Raw genomic sequence first — 17,456 nt, forward strand, 5'->3', positions numbered from 1 at the left:
CACTTTTTCTGTCATTTTATGTTTTCACATAAAAATAAGGCATTTTGAGCATTAAAATGGCCAAAATTGCCTATATTTTGGGCAACGAAGTCAAAATAATGGATTGAGCCAGATGAAAAATTGATGGTTTTATTTTATTGACATATTAGTAACTAAGTTTTTTTCAGAGGGGATTTGGTATATTTTGTTGTCTGTAAAAACTCAAATTCCGCCTGTTTTTTTTTTTGTTTCAAAGCTGAATAAATCAGGCAAGGAATTAGATATTAAAAAATCCCTCTGAAAAAAACTTCAAAATATTATTAAGTCTCAGACTGGAAAGTTTGGAGTCTGTGGGAGCTTCTATAAGGGCTCAGGCTCTGCCCGTGTGCGGCTTCTCTCATTCAGAGAAAACCAGCCCTGAAGTTTAGTAGCGAGTGCTCATGCTCGGCCCGTTCTTCCACTTTTCCGCTCCAGCTCCAGCGTCTTGTAGGAGGAAAAACACCATATTTGGGTGAAAGCGTCATCACGGGGCCCCTTAGCAGGACACGTGGATGTCAAATCTGTCAATGAATGAAAACCCGCGGGAAAGACGGACGTTCTACGCGGCGCAGCAGCTACTTCCGGGTCGCCCCCACCTCGCAGACAAAACATCATAAAATAAACATCATGCGGGGTGAGTTTTGTCATTTTTATATCTGACATGAAAACTAAGATGTAAAGGGAGGAAAATAGATAAAAATCTCCACTTCGACCACTGCGTGAAAAATCAATACTTTCACCTGCCGTGTCTTGCCTTAACTGTTCATTGTGTCCATTTTCAGGTTTGCAGGAGGCTGTGCCACATCAGGTCATGGAGTTCTACATGAGAAGAGCAAAAAGCAGAACAAAATATTCACTTTAGATTGAGTTAACTTCCAGATAAACTTAAAACAAGTCCAAGTCAAGATAATATGTTTAAAGGGGGCCTATTATGCAAAATCGACTTTTTCAAGCTTTACATCATGTTATTAAGTCATTCCCTCATTAAAACCATGCCTGAAGTGTTGCCTTGGCACATTCACGTATTTTCGAGTAATCTGTAGAAACTCTGATGGCAGCCATTTTAGGGATAAAACGCCTGATTCCTTCAGGAAACGCCCTCGACCTCCAGGATACGCCTCCGACCTTTCGTCACCAGCCGAGTAACCAACCACTGCTCCTCAGCAGAATCCCCTCCCCGCAGTGTCTAGCCCTAAGATGTAAACAGAGTCATCATGGATGATTAGCTTCATGTGTTGTGAACCGGAGCCACAGCAGACTTTTACAAAGACACACATCAGTGTTTCTGTTACCGAAACACCCAGGATTAAAACCGGTGACAAGAACACTTATTTCAGTGTCTGGTTCTGCGCTGGGCCTTGATGATGCACAGAGCCTCCGGAGAAAGCTAATGCTAAGCTAAACCTCGAGTCATCACGTGAAAACGAGAAATATGCACAAATAAAGTCAATAAAACCACCACACACATAAAGAACCGTTTAACAATGATCACACACGGAGCCAGGCTTGTTGATTTGGAAGTTTATTGCTCACATTTCATCTACAATGGGTCATAGCCGAGTGGTTTTCTCCCGGAGCTAACAAGCTAGCCGCGACAAGCTAACGGGAAAATTCACTGAATACAAGCATATTATGCATTGAAAACGTCACTAAAACAGGCAACTGCTTGAAGCAGCCTTTATGATGATCACACACGGAGCCTGGCTTGTTGATTGTGTAGTTTATTGCTCACATTTCATCTACAGTGAGTCGTAGCCGAGTGGTTTCTCTCGGAGCTAAGGCACTATTAGCCGCGTCAAGCTAACAACCTTCACCTTCACAACATTCATTGAAAACAGGCAGCATATTATGCACAAATAACGTCAATAAAGCAGCAACTACTCGAAGCAGCCTTTACGATGATCACACAATGAGCCTGGCTTTACACATTTGTGGTTTATTGCAGACTTTTCATCAACAATGAGCTGTAGTCGATTATAACAAGCTAACGGGTAACCTCGAAAAACCATTGTCCACTTGCACAGATAATGTCCGTCTTTGAATCGTATGGGCTCCTGCAGATCCTGGTGTCGTCCATGGGGGTATATTTAGAGATCCATAGGGCATGGCAGATGCAAAGAGATAGCCTCCAAACCAGTTATTTTTCAGGCAAGAGCCCCTTCCAAGCGTCCGGTGTGGAAGGTTTGTTTCCAAATAATATCCTGTGTGGCCATCGTTCACAAAGTGATAAACAGTAGGTCCTTTCCAACAATAAAAATTAAAATGCACCGATCGTAGTTTCAATACTTGAGACAACGAGCGGAGTGTTGTTGTGATGCCACAGACAGCGTGTGGAGGGGGCGTGTCGGAAAGGGTCAGAGGTTCTTAAAGAGACAGAGGCCTATTTCAAGTCATTTGCTAACGCCATTTTGAAAGAGCAATTTTATACAAGGCAGTTATTCTAATTTACTGCATTGACAGACCAACAGAAGGTTTCGTCATCATTGTAGTGTCCTATAGACTGGTGCTATGTGGCTGAAAAAAGCATAATACCCCCTCTTTAATAACGATACACTACATTAACTGGGCAGGTCTTTTTTTATTCAAGGAGCTGCAGGCAAAGAGTTGTGATGGCCACACCTGTGTCTGTGTTGCCAGATAAGATGGTAAACCCCGCTTTGTTCCTCCTTTGCTCCAACATGGAAGTTGATTCTATTCTCAACACTGAACTGATAATTAGAGCTGGTTTTCAAAATGTTCTTGAGCATCAAATCTAATGCCCGTCCAGGTCATTCTGTGTGTTGCTGATGAACAAATGAAAGTGCAAAATAAACCAAGGCACTAAACCCTCCATGTCCAGCAGGGGGCAGTGTAAACGCAGGTAAACTCAACTGTCTGGGGAGGAAAAGCTGCTCAAAAATCAAACACTGAACTTGTCTTTCTCGAGTTCGATTCTAAAGGTTTGTTAAAAGTCTGGGTCCTGTTGTGTTGCTCAGGCTGCTCTGCAGGGTCTGCTCTCAGGCGCGATCCCACTACTGAGCGGCACGGGGGCTTTGGCCTGCTCCGTGTCCAGCCTGGGCCGGTGCGCCCCTCCTTAGGCGACCTGGTGGTCCCGGGCTCCCCCAGGAGAACCATATCGATACCGAACTTAGTGCGGACACCCGATCCACACAGACACTGCAGCTCAGAGCTCCTCAGCTCAAACAGTCCCTCAGCCTCAGCCTCCCGGAGACTGGGATTACAGGCGCGCGCCACCGCACCCGGCGACAACAGCCCAGAGAGAGCACGAGGACATTTCAACCTGCGTGACGTCACCAACACGAGGATCCGAGAGCTCCGGACACAAAAAATGTAAATATCAGTGGATCGTCAGAGTAAAAGGTTAATGGCACATTCTTTATATGTTACTATCATGTTGTGTTTACATCTTTAATGCACTGTTTGTCCTTTCACCGATTACTCATATTTTCCACCTGTGTCAGAGGAAAATACTGGATTATGACTTCGATGCAGATCACTTTTCACAACAATAGAAAATCCTCAGAATATAAATATATAAAAAAGAGCAAGTCTTGACTTGAAGTTTTGTTTTCTTTCTAAAGGGGCGTGGCCATTTGACGTACAGAAAGGAAGGACGTCCCGTTGCCCAGCAACCACCAGACAACAGCCGCAAACAGGTCTGTCGTTTTTTTATTCACGTTTTTATTAATTTTACATCAGTGCTGCCTGAGGAGTTGGAAATACTCGTTTTATATTTTGTAAAACAGTCTTCACTGGCGAAAATTCACTTTATTTGACGTGAAAAATGTTAGACTCAGCTTTGATGCCTTTCTTCCCATGTTCTTAAAAGATACTATCAATAATAAAGAAGCAGATGAAAATAAGTGAGGATAAAGAAAATGTACTGACAAAACAGAGGAGAATGTTTGTGGTTCACATTTAGGGCCTGAGCAAACACAGAAGAGTCAGAAACAAACACAGAAGAGTCAGAAACAAACACAGAAGAGTCAGAAACAAACACAGAAGAGTCAGAAACAAACACAGAAGAGTCAGAAACAAACACAGAAGAGTCAGAAACAAACACAGAAGAGTCAGACACAAACACAGAAGAGTCAGAAACAAACACAGAAGAGTCAGAAACAAACACGTGCTTCATTAGTTTTTCTCTTTTGTCCACAGACTGATGGCGGTCGTCGCGCTCTGTGAGTCCCGGGACCTTTTCAACCTCCTCAGTCAGAGAGGAGCCGTGTCCAGGCTGGCTGAGATCAACTACCTCTGTCTGATCGGTGAGAACTGTGTCTTATTCTTCAGAGCTCATGTTTCCATCATTTATTGATACGATGATTGTTGCTCAAACCCAGACGCTCGTGAAAGGCAGGACTACGACACGAGCCACGTTATCACAGCCAGACTCGCCAAGACGGTGAGTTTCCTCCGTGTCACCTGATACGCACGGGGAAAAAGAACTGTTTTCAGCCTGAACATGGTCAGAGCTGAAGACTGAGTGTGGAGGGAATGAATAATGACGACAGTGAAGCACTTTCAGAAACTTGCTAACACAGGCTTGTAAAGTGCAATACAAGTGTCAGCCATTGTTGTTATTAACCACTTAAAGCAATCGTCTGTAAGTTTGCAAAGTGCGGAGAGATACAGTGAAATTTAGAATCAAATTTAACCAGAAAGCCCTTCTTAGTTTTCGAAAGTAAATGATCAAGCCCCGCCCCCTCTCTCCTGATTGGCCCTGACAGGCTGGTTCACAAGAAAAGCTCGTGTCATTGGTCAACGTAGGACGATACTAGACTCTACTTAGTTGCTGAGGTCCAGGAATGAGGGACTACAAAAATGAATAAATACATAAATATATATTATTACTTACTTTACATCCAAATGCAAAACCAGGTGGTCGATTTTGCTTATTTTAAAAATACTTGTAATACATTTAGACTTCCAGACTATCACTTTAACTGCCACCTTAGGGTTAGGGTTAACAATTATTTACACATCTCGAAGCGTATTGACTGGAGAGCTTACAGCCTATGCCAGTGTGATACCTAATTTGAAAGCCAAGACCTTCGTGTGTCTAAAAATATGTGTGAGATCTGTGTGAGTGAAACACAACTTACATCACATTTGCCGTTCTTAACCCTAGTTATATCCTGATAAGGGTTAACTAACCCTTTAGATTAGGGTTAACTAACCCTTTAGATTAGGGTTAACTAACCCTTTAGATTAGGGCTAACTAACCCTTTAGATTAGGGTTAACTAACCCTTTAGATTAGGGTTAACTAACTCTAACCCCCTGATCAGGGGGACAGAGGGTAACAGGTTTGACTATAAAAGTACATACAGGTGCTTGCCATATTTTATTTATTTATTTATTTGATTGGGACAATGCATATTAATGAACAGTTGCACATGAGCTGTAAATATGCCAGATTATAGCAGGGATGCTAGTTTCCATCTGTGGTCCCTCGGCAGGCAGCACATACACAATTTACAATTAACAATTAACAAAATGTCACAACAAATCACTATAAATGCAATAAGAACTAAAAGTGTTCACAGGCCTGGTTTTCCCTAAGCCACAGTTTAAAACGTGCTTTTAAAGTGGCCAGAGTTGGAGTCTCTCTGACTGATAAAGGGAGACTGTTCCAGTACTTGGTGCCTTTTACAGAGAGCACAGTCTGTCCAGAGGAGGTTCTCCTGTGTAGAACCTCACAGTCTGTCCAGAGGAGGTTCTCCTGTGTGGAACCTCACAGTCTGTCCAGAGGAGGTTCTCCTGTGTGGAACCTCACAGTCTGTCCAGAGGAGGTTCTCCTGTGTGGAACCTCACAGTCTGTCCAGAGGAGGTTCTCCTGTGTGGAACCTCACAGTCTGTCCAGAGGAGGTTCTCCTGTGTGGAACCTCACAGTCTGTCCAGAGGAGGTTCTCCTGTGTGGAACCTCACAGAGAGCACAGTCTGTCCAGAGGAGGTTCTCCTGTGTGGAACCTCACAGAGAGCACAGTCAGTCCAGAGGAGGTTCTCCTGTGTGGAAACTCACAGTCTGTTCAGAGGAGGTTCTCCTGTGTGGAACCTCACAGTCTCCTCGAGCTGATGCCCCGGTGCCCGTGATCCCACTAACAGACTTTGGTTAATGAAATCCTGCAATGGAGGCGGCGCAAGTCCATGCAATACTTTGTATACAAGGCAACCATGTTTAAAATTAATGAAATTATCAAAATTGAGTAAATGATGCTTCTCTAAGACAGTGCAGGGGTGAAAGGAGAACGGTTTCTTGTCCAAGAATATTATGGCTTTTTTAAAAAGAGACTCTATTGGTTTGAGTGTTGTACCAGCAGCAAGTGACCATGTGCTCAATATAATTAGAATATCATGAACAAGTGCATTTACTTCTGTGATTCAACTTAAACTGTGACTCTAATATATGATATAGACTCATTACAGGCAAAGCCTTTGTTTGTTTTCATTTTGATGATTATGGCTCAGTCCATTTTTCAATAAAATTACAAAATTCATACACCAGGCTATTCAAAGTGCTTTACAGCTACATACATTTACAAATAAATCATGTATTATTCTTGCTAATGTTTTTTGTTTTCTTCAGAACCAAAATGGCGCCTTCCTCCCACTTGAGAGCGTGGAGATCGACACCATGCAGAATATCGTCATTTACGACGGCAACACAGACGGCCTCGATGTTCCAGGTCAGATATTTAAACATGTTTTTTTATTTATTTATTGTTAAGTCTTTCATCCTCAGGCCGAGCGCATCAATGTGCCAAGATGGCGTCCACATCCAGTTTATGTGTGGTTCATGTTTTAAGAGGAGGTTTTGAGAGGTTCTCCGCCCTGTATCCCTTTTTACGCACGGAGAAGATCCTGTACACGATAAAGGTGACGTCCGTGTGAGCACGTGTGTTTTTTCTTATGAGTGATAGGTAACAGTGGTTTATGACGTTTAAACAGGAGCTCGAGGACGTCCGGTCGTACCCGGTGGAGATCATTCCCCAGAAGGTCTACATGAGCAGTGAGGAACAAAGCCTCAGCCGCTCCATGATGGACGACCTGAAAATCAAAGCCGTGGTTTGCGTATCAGCGCCAGATATGTACGAACTCATATGGACAGTCTTTTGTATTTGTTTTTTATTATGTTTTTGGATTCTGTTCTGTTGGTTCTAGGCCTGTTTGGAACAAATCCGTGCACAGGCTGGACGTGGAAATAGAGGCAGACAAGGAAGAGTCGTGTTTCGAGGAGATTTGTACCTTTATCGGTGAGTATCTGATGAAGAAGCTGTGGTTCATGTGTGGGACAATGTGATTGTGGAGTGTTTCAACCAATGTTTGTGTTTTTGTTTTACGTTCTCAGATTCACACTCGAGCAGTGGCTCTCGTGTCCTGGTTGTGTCGCTTCACGGACTCAGACGCAGCAGCATCGCAGCCACAGCCTACGTCATGCACCATCACAAATACAGTCTTCAGGTAATGATCCACAAACACAGTCTTCAGGTAATAATCCACAAATACAGTCTTCAGGTAATGATCCACAAACACAGTCTTCAGGTAATGATCCACAAATACAGTCTTCAGGTAATGATCCACAAACACAGTCTTCAGGTAATGATCCACAAACACAGCCTTCAGGTAATAATCCACAAATACAGTCTTCAGGTAATGATCCACAAATACAGTCTTCAGGTAATGATCCACAAACACAGTCTTCAGGTAATGATCCACAAACACAGTCTTCAGGTAATGATCCACAAACACAGTCTTCAGGTAATGATCCACAAATACAGTCTTCAGGTAATAATCCACAAATACAGTCTTCAGGTAATGATCCACAAACACAGCCTTCAGGTAATGATCCACAAACACAGTCTTCAGGTAATAATCCACAAACACAGTCTTCAGGTAATGATCCACAAATACAGTCTTCAGGTAATGATCCACAAATACAGTCTTCAGGTAATGATCCACAAACACAGTCTTCAGGTAATGATCCACAAATACAGTCTTCAGGTAATGATCCACAAATACAGTCTTCAGGTAATGATCCACAAATACAGTCTTCAGGTAATGATCCACAAACACAGTCTTCAGGTAATGATCCACAAACACAGCCTTCAGGTAATAATCCACAAATACAGTCTTCAGGTAATGATCCACAAATACAGTCTTCAGGTAATGATCCACAAATACAGTCTTCAGGTAATGATCCACAAACACAGTCTTCAGGTAATGATCCACAAACACAGTCTTCAGGTAATAATCCACAAACACAGTCTTCAGGTAATGATCCTCCATTACAGGAGTGAAGGTCCTAATGTGACTTTAAACCTGTCTGTCCTCAGGAGGCCTGGACACATGTGCAGAGATGTAAACACAATGTCGTCTTTGACAAACGCTTCACTGACCGACTCTCGGACTGGGAGAAAAGGGTCAGAGGAGAAACGCCTTTGTAAAATGTTAGATCTGAAATGTCTAAAAATAAAGATTATTTATGACGACTTCCTTTATTCAAGATCAGTTTAGTTTAACATATAACAGTTTATCTTTAATGTGATTGTAAATGTGAATAAAGAACAACAGCATTTATCAACTTGTCTTAAATAGAGCTGCAGCTGCTCTAAGTGTCCAGTAGGGGCAGAGCTGCAGTAAATCAGTTTCAGGTCAAAAACACTTCAGTACCAAAGCTAAGCTTGTGCTGAGTTAGATTTAAAGGTTTGTTAAATGAGGAGGTAAAAGACTGGGTCCTGTTGTGTTGCTCAGGCTGCTCTGCAGGGTCTGCTCTCAGGCACGATCCCACTACTGAGCGGCACGGGGGCTTTGGCCTGCTCCGTGTCCGGCCTGGGCCGGTGCGCCCCTCCTTAGGCGACCTGGTGGTCCCGGGCTCCCCCAGGAGAACCATATCGATACCGAACTTAGTGCGGACACCCGATCCACACAGACACTGCAGCTCAGAGCTCCTCAGCTCAAACAGTCCCTCAGCCTCAGCCTCCCGGAGACTGGGATTACAGGCGCGCGCCACCGCACCCGGCGACAACAACCCAGAGCACGAGGACATTTCACCTGGAGCTGCGTGCACTGTTAATTATCACAACATTTTTATTTACTTTTTGTCTTTTCATGAAAAAGTAATTTTTTCGAGATTTGGTCGACTAAAATGATCACTTTGCATTTGCAATAATATGTATTAATCATAATTAATCAAGGTTCTCTTCATGGAGCAGCTCCTGTTCCTTTAGTGAATTTAAACGATATGAGGCTCTTTAAAACTGTCATTGGAAGTTTGGATGATTTTAGTTTCTTCGTTTCATTTTTATTTAATCATATTTTAGTCGAGCAAAATATCTGGACATCTTAGTCATAGTTTAATCTCATAAAAAACGTTGAATTTAGTTTTAATCGAATTTTCGTCAACCAAAATATTACTTTGACTAAAATTATGACAATTTAATGGTATATTTTATATAGGCCAATCATGTTAGGTTTATGTCTGTAACCCTTTCACCTCCTGCCTCTTAGTAAAAGAAAACAGCTGAGGGACTGTTTGAGCTGAGGAGCTCTGAGCTGCAGTGTCTGTGTGGATCGGGTGTCCGCACTAAGTTCGGTATCGATATGGTTCTCCTGGGGGAGCCCGGGACCACCAGGTCGCCTAAGGAGGGGCGCACCGGCCCAGGCCGGACACGGAGCAGGCCAAAGCCCCCGTGCCGCTCAGTAGTGGGATCGCGCCTGAGAGCAGACCCTGCAGAGCTTGCCTGGCTCTGCCATACTCTTCCCTGTCCATTCCATGCAGGGAGTTAGTCTGGTCACGGAGCAATTGGAGCAGTTTGAACGGGCGGGCCTAACGCGCTCAGATTGTCAGTGAAATAAACCAATTAGCGATTAGCGGACGTGACGACAGCTGTGTCCAATTAAACAAATATGAAGTGAATATAAACTCACGCGAAGAACGCGAGGCAAAATCCTTGACTACTTCATCCAATGATTAGTTTTGGCTGATGTTAACGTTAATTGAACTAAAAACATAGAGGTGCAGCGAGTGACGTAACCTTCTCATTTCTCTGTGACGGTCGTGATTGGTTCGGCTCGGCCTTAGCCGCCAATCAACAACTTGTCTACCGTGCGTGGCCAGACCCACCTTCTTTCGTGCAGAAAGAAGGTGGGTGTGGTTTATCAGGCTACTGCAGAGCAGCCTGAGCAACACAACAGGACCCAGTCTTTTACCTCCTCATTTAACAAACCTTTAAATCTAACTCTGCACAAGCTTAGCTTTGGTACTGAAGTATTTTTGACCTGAAACTGATTTACTGCAGCTCTGCCCCTACTGGACACTTAGAGCAGCTGCAGCTCTATTTAAAGGAATAGGCCACCGTTTTTATATACTAAGATATGTTCTTACCTCACTTTAGTCGAGTTAATATATCCCCGTCTGGTCATTGTCCGCGCGCTCTGTCACGCAAACGGAGCACATACGCAGCCTCTCCCATATGTGACATAGCTCCGAAAAAGCTCACGATAGAAGCTACCAAGCTCTTCCACGTGTTCCCTATTTAAATAAAGTTACGTGAAGTGTTTTCATGCGAAGTATATTTACACAGAAATGTAACGTGTCGATTTTATAAGCAAATAAAAAGGGGGACTATATTGTGAGGCGTAATGATACGAGGAGTAAAACGTCCGCGCAGTAACTCCTAAAGGTTATTGACGGAAGTGAGCGGGGGAAGTCTTTAGGAGTTACTACGCGGACGCTGTGCTCCTCGTATAATTACGCCTCACAATATAGTCCCCCTTTTTATTTGCTTATAAAATCGACACGTTACATTTCTGTGTAAATATACTTCGCATGAAAACACTTCACGTAACTTTATTTAAATAGGGAACACGTGGAAGAGCTTGGTAGCTTCTATCGTGAGCTTTTTCGGAGCTATGTCACATATGGGATAGGCTGCGTATGTGCTCCGTTTGCGTGACAGAGCGCGCGGACAATGACCAGACGGGGATATATTAACTCGACTAAAGTGAGGTAAGAACATATCTTAGTATATAAAAACGGTGGCCTATTCCTTTAAGACAAGTCACTCAGATAAATGATCCTGACGTTTATTCACATTCACAATAAAATTAAAGCAAAACCGTTAAATGTGATTTCCAGGAAATTATGTAATTGCTATAGACGTTATCTTGAATAATCTCCCGTTTTATGTACATTCTGTAAACCACAAACATTCTCATCTCCTCTGGCACCTGTAGCTACAGCTTATTGAACCAGAACCAGCAAGGGCCATCAGCTAAAGCCATACTTGCCATTAAAAGTGCACTTAATCTCTGTAAGCAGTCTTACGTAGACATTACAGATCAGGAATGATGATTTCGCCTTCTCCTTTGATGAAAGCCCTGGCACCAGAGTAGTAAGCCACTTTTCTGCACCCCCGGGTACAGCCGCCGTCTTCTCTCTCGGTCCCCTTTAGAAAAGTCCAGCTGGAAACGCGAGCCATGATCTTTCAGATACGAGGATTCCCTTCCCGCCTTCCAGACCGCATCTTTGCAGTCCCGCGACATAAAATGGAAGATGATCGGCCTGGGTCTCGCTGATCCCGCGCCGAACTCCGCTCGCCTTTTTGCGCCGAGCCGATGGGCTGCATCAATGCCTCGAACAAAATCTTCCCTCACAACCATTTGACAAGTCTTTATCACAACTTGGCGGAGATTTTCCTGATCAGACTCAGGGACACCCAGAAGCTTTAGGTTACACCTCCGAGAGTGGGATTCGAGCTCATCAATTCTTTCCTGAAGAGCATTCACAGGTTCCTCTAATGAGTCGACTCACTTTTAGTCCATGGGCCAGACCAAATATCGGTACCGAAAAGGTGGCAAAGGCTATCGTTGATTTTTAAGTAGGTCCATGTCTGAGGTTTATATTTTTGTATGATAGCCTTTTCAGAGTTACAGCTTTATCATAGTTTTCAGCTGTTGAAGTGAACCAACGCCATGTCAAAAAAGTCGCTTTTGACACTGGTCCTTTTCTTGGTTGAGGCCATTTCCAGCCCATTAGATACTGATTTACACCATTGTATTTGGTATCATTGTAAAGAAGACGTTTTCATGTTTCATTTGAGCCCAAATGTACTACTCTGTGACTATTACTGTGGTAACCATAGCTCCTCAAACACAAACCTGAGGACATTTTTTCACCATTTTCATCAAAACAGTTTTACTATGTTTAACACTGTTTCTTCAAAGAACATCACTAAGACAAATGTTTGATATTGGGGAACTCTCTAGACTCTGAGGATTCAGGAAATGTATAAAATGTCAGTACTTTTTCAACTTAAGGCCTCACAGTGAGCCCCGAAGTAAAAGAATGTCCACCTCACATGAGCCTCTCCCATTGAAATGAGCCTATATCTGTCATTCTAAGGTTGGAACAGCTGGTGAGACTTTCTGTCCAGGACAGGCCAATGCAACTTGAAATTACATTTGTGGAGAAGAACAGTTCTGTATTTTCAGCAAAAAGTTGTTTATCTATTTTATATATTGTAGATATTTATCATATAATATGCTATATACACACAGTGCCAATCTGTTTCTTTACTATACGTAGTCCTGTACATTTGTCTAAAATGTCTCAATAATCCAAGATAATTCCAAAAGTGTGTCTTTGTAGACACCACATGGTTGTGCCAAAAAAGACCATATTTTACACCAGATACTAACTTAGTTGTTAATGTATTTGCTGTAGAACGTTTGTTCTGAAGTTGAATTTGAATTTGAAGTTGAATTTGAAATTGAAGTTGAAGTTGAATTTTTCATAAACCACACATTTGAACAACATCCTTGTTTACTGATTAGTAAGTTAATAAAGCAAAACATTTTGTAAGGTCATTTCAGTAAAGTTGTTTTATTTCATTACAAATAAATAAAATATAGTAGTATGGAGATGGTGAGGTGTGAGGTGTTAAAAGAGTCAACTCAAAACTAAAGCTTAGCCTCATCCAGAACTAAATCACAGAGGAATTTCTCCAGCTTTTCTGTTTTTTTGTGTATGTGCTGTATTAATGTATTTGAGTTTTTTTATGTTGTGTAATTTATTTATTTTCTTCCCAGGCATATTGAGTCTGTGCGCATAAAATATGCTGTATAAATGAATAAACAAAAGTTTACTTATTAGTTTTATGGACAGGACTTAAAGACACAGCCAGGAACCGGAGGGTGTCCGGTTTGGGAACCCCAGGATCTCAGGTGTTGTTCTGTTGGTTTCATCAAATCAGGACCTTCAGCTGCCCTGGGGCAGTTTGCAGCCAAGTGTGAAGTGGGATGAGTATCAGCACCTCCAAATCCGAGGCCATGGGTGGCTTTCCCTCTCCAGATCGGTGGAGAGGCCTTGCCTCAAGTGGAGGAGTTCAAGTATCTCAGGGTCGTGTTCACGAGTGAGGGACGGATGGAGCGTGAGATCGATAGACAGATCAGTGCGACATCGGTAGTGATCGTTGTGTCGGACTGTTGTGGTGAAGAGGGAGCTGATTTGCTTATTGATCTATGTTCTACCCTCACCTATGGTGATAAGATCTGGGTAATGACCGAAAGGACAAGGTCGCAGATGCAGGCGGCCGAAAGGAGTTTTCTCAGTCACCTAAGAGGAGCTTGGAATAGAGCCGCTGCTTCTTCCCATCGGGGAGAGCCATCTTAGGTGGCTCGGGGACACACTGTCTCTATGTGGCCTGGGAAGCTTTGGGATCCCTTCAAAAAAGCTGGAGGAAGTGGAGAGGGATGTCTGGAAATCTCTGCTTTGCTGCTGCCTCCATGACCTGACCATGGGTTAATATCTTACCACCAAGTGTGGACTGAATGAATTCGTTTGGGCGACTTATCTCATGTGAAGAGTATTCCTTATACTCATACTCTATCCTTTCTTCCCTAGTTATGAACTATATCTCAAGATATTTTAACTTGACCACTCAAAGCATGCCTCCTCTAAAACCCCAGACCTCAGACTTGCCGATGCCAATCCTTGGTGCCGTGTACAAAGTTCAAGGGCCAGATCTTGTGACTGGCACAGTCCGTGCGCAACTCTAAACGCAATGTGGTGCACGTGCGATCTTGCATGTGGCGCAGGTTTTGCGCTAAAGGCTGCGCTGCTAGGGAGAGGGCGTTGTTTAAGAAAAAGAGGCCGACTGAGGCGTGGTTCATTATAAGCAGCACTCGCGCTGCTCTTCTATGGCAACCTTCACATTATGTTCCTCTTTACATCGCGCTGCCTTGTCTTCTTCTACGTCAAATTGAAAACAAAAGCAAAATTGCCTTGAAAAGTCTGTTTGAGCGTAGGTTACGCACGGCCTACTTTGATACAGTAGATCAACACACACACCCCTAACACCAAACACACCCCTACCACCAAAACAACAACAGTTTTCCACAAATAAACCACTCATGCCTCAAGTGCCACAACACCAGGTCTGATCTGAGTTTTAAGGAGACATTTCAATCCTGTGTCAGTGCTTACCTCCTGATGATGCCACAGCTCAGTCCAAAAGAAAGAAGCGCATTTTACAGGACGCAGAGCAACGTTTTTTTTTTCCAATTCAGCCGCTCCAAGAATCCTGCAGCTGTAGCGCAAATGTTCCAATACGCTACAGTTTTCTTGCAACTGCTGCATAAGTCTGACCCCTCTGCAGCCGATATGATAGTTTCTGATCAATTAAATCCTGTACATTTCGTAACTTTGCGCATTCGAACGGTGTCCAACGTGAGGCTGCTCCTCTCTGTCCCGCTCGCTCAGCTTGGATCTGCAGCAGCGGAGGGACACTTTGATTTCTTTAATCTTTATTAAACATTGCACGCTGCATCATGCATGTTACGCGTTTACAAGAGAACCCTCCCCTCGCTGAGCCACCTCTGCAGGGCTCAGCATCACCTCGGGCTGACAATAGTTATATCGAGCTCAGTCAAATGCAACTAGAAAACTGTCTCTTGGGAGCTCAGCAGGCACCACCTCTGAAAGCTCTTGTTGCCTCTTGTGCACATTTTATCTCAATACCAGCATCTTTTATGTTAATGGGAGAAACCAAAGCATCCAAAGAAAATCTGTCCACACAGACAGAGGATGTAAACTCCACACAAAAACACCTACATTGAGCTTCATACTGAGAGGCAAGACAACGCTAAGCAGTAAGACTAACCACTGAGGGCATGCAATCTCTCGCATTCAATAATTTTAGGGCCAGATCTTACACCTGGCGCAAAGACAGCGCTGCTCCAAACAAGACAAGACCCACATTATTTTCCTAGCTTACATCGTGCTGCCTCATGTTCTTCCTTTAGTGTTATGGGCTAAGCTCTATCAGATCAAACAAAAAACTTGAGCTAACCACTGTCCGTGTCTGAGAGAAAAAGATGTAAAGCCGGTCCTGCTGTGGTTCCAGTCTGTACTCAGCCGAAATTCACCCCCACTTCTCCCTTGCCCCTTCACAGTCGCAGAGTCTGGTTGGAAGAAAACATAACATTGCTATTGGCCACAGGTCGACATTGTCAACTGTTGCAGGAAAAGCTTGGTTCTTGCATAACCAACTGTCTAACCAACTACAGTTTGTGTCTCTGGGAGACAGCTCTCCCAGATCTCCCTCAGCTGCAGGAGTTATGCAGGACACAGAACTGTGGCTGTGTTTAAGCTGTAGCTAAACTTACAATTTCCACAACTTCTTGGACATAAAGGTACTCCCTTCACCCTTTTCTATCAGCATAATGTTTTTTGTACAAGGGGATTCAAGAGTGACTGAATGTCTAGCTGTCACCTCACAGCAAGACGTTCCTGGGTTGGATATCCCATGTGGGACCTTTCTGCATAGAGTTTGCATGTTCTTCTTTTTGTTTCATGTCCCCTGAGTCAATTTTCTGTAGAATCCACTTCTAGTATGGTAGAACACCTTGGTACTTCTAACCTAGCTTTTGGCTCAAAATCTAGCAATAGTTAACCCCCTTTTGTCTTTGTCCCGAGGGCCATTCGACTGCACAACTCTCTGGAAGCAAAAGACAATGGTGTCTGCAATGTTATATTGCTAGAAACTTTATTTATTTGCCAATTACCAATGTAGAATTATGTGGTTTCAGTAGTGAATGAGTGAAAGTGATTGAGTGAGTGCATAAACAGTGTATAGGCTACATAATATGTGTTGTTGTTTTTTTTTTTTTTTTACAATTTAGTATACAGGTTATATAATACAGAAAAACTGTAATTTTTATAAATGTAATTTCAAGTTGCATTGGCCTGTCCTGGACAGAAAGTCTCACCAGCTGTTCCAACCTTAGAATGACAGATATAGGCTCATTTCAATGGGAGAGGCTCATGTGAGGTAGACACTCTTTTACTTCGGGGCTCACTGTGAGGCCTTAAGTTGAGAAAGTACTGACATTTTATACATTTCCTGAATCCTCAGAGTCTAGAGAGTTCCCCAATATCAAACATTTGTCTTAGTGATGTTCTTTGAAGAAACAGCGTTAAACATAGTAAAACTGTTTTGATGAAAATGGTGAAAAAATGTCCTCAGGTTTGTGTTTGAGGAGCTATGGTTACCACGGTAATAGTCACAGAGTAGTACATTTGGGCTCAAATGAAACATGAAAACGTCTTCTTTACAATGATACCAAATACAATGGTTTAAATCAGTATCTAATGGGCTGGAAATGGCCTCAACCAAAATATGGACGAGTGTCAAAAGCGACTTTTTTGACATGGCGTTGGTTCACTTCAACAGCTGAAAACTATGATAAAGCTGTAACTCTGAAAAGGCTATCATACAAAAATATAAACCTCAGACATGGACCTACTTAAAAATCGACGATAGCCTTTGCCACCTTTTCGGTACCGATTTGCCAGATTTTGGGGTTTGGCCCATGGACTATTTTCAATAACAGCCATTTTCATGCTCACATCTTTAAGATCATCTGCCATAGCAACCACCTTACTGTTGAGACCACTTATTTGATTCTCAATGTCGTCAGCCCTGGTATTAATCAGGTCGGCTAGAAGCGTGTAACTTTCATCGTTGGAGACTGGGTGCTGCGTCTTTCTCTTCGGAGTCGGCGGCTTACTTGGCGACAGAGGCAGCGGCGGGGATTCTTCTTCCATGTTGTCCGGGAGATAGCCGTGGCACCGCTTGAGCCCGGTCGAGAAACAACCGCTACAGCCGCGTGATGGTCAAATGGTGGTCAGCGGTCAAAAGCTACCACACGTTGTTAAAAGACGAAGTAGAAAGTAGGGCACGTCTTGAGGTTATTTTCACTACGTTTATTGTAATTTAGTGAAGAGCGTTGCAAAGTTTGACCACTCATGCCGCCATCTTGAACCCAAGAAGTCGCTCCCGTCGGCACTAACGCTGTTGTCAGGAGGAAGATCGAGCCCAATGGGTTTGTTCAAACATGTCAGTCAGTCTCAAAAACAGCATCAGCCCTCAGCTCTTTC

The 17,456-nt window shown here is 43.2% G+C and overlaps 1 protein-coding gene across 1 annotated transcript; it reads left to right on the forward strand.

Moving 5' to 3' along the window:
• Nucleotides 1-2,627: 2,627 nt before the first annotated feature.
• On the forward strand, nucleotides 2,628-6,907 carry LOC306970655 (serine/threonine/tyrosine-interacting-like protein 1; the record flags this gene model as incomplete). Its single annotated transcript, XM_079566684.1, has 6 exons — nucleotides 2,628-2,663; nucleotides 2,994-3,079; nucleotides 4,177-4,283; nucleotides 4,359-4,420; nucleotides 6,603-6,702; nucleotides 6,759-6,907. The coding sequence occupies 6 exons, from the start codon at nucleotides 2,628-2,630 to the stop codon at nucleotides 6,905-6,907; spliced, it is 540 nt and encodes a 179-aa protein (XP_079422810.1).
• Nucleotides 6,908-17,456: the final 10,549 nt, after the last annotated feature.

The sequence above is a fragment of the Gobius niger genome (genome assembly GCF_951799975.1).
Source record: "Gobius niger genome assembly, chromosome: 11".
NCBI classification, from domain to species: domain Eukaryota; kingdom Metazoa; phylum Chordata; class Actinopteri; order Gobiiformes; family Gobiidae; genus Gobius; species Gobius niger.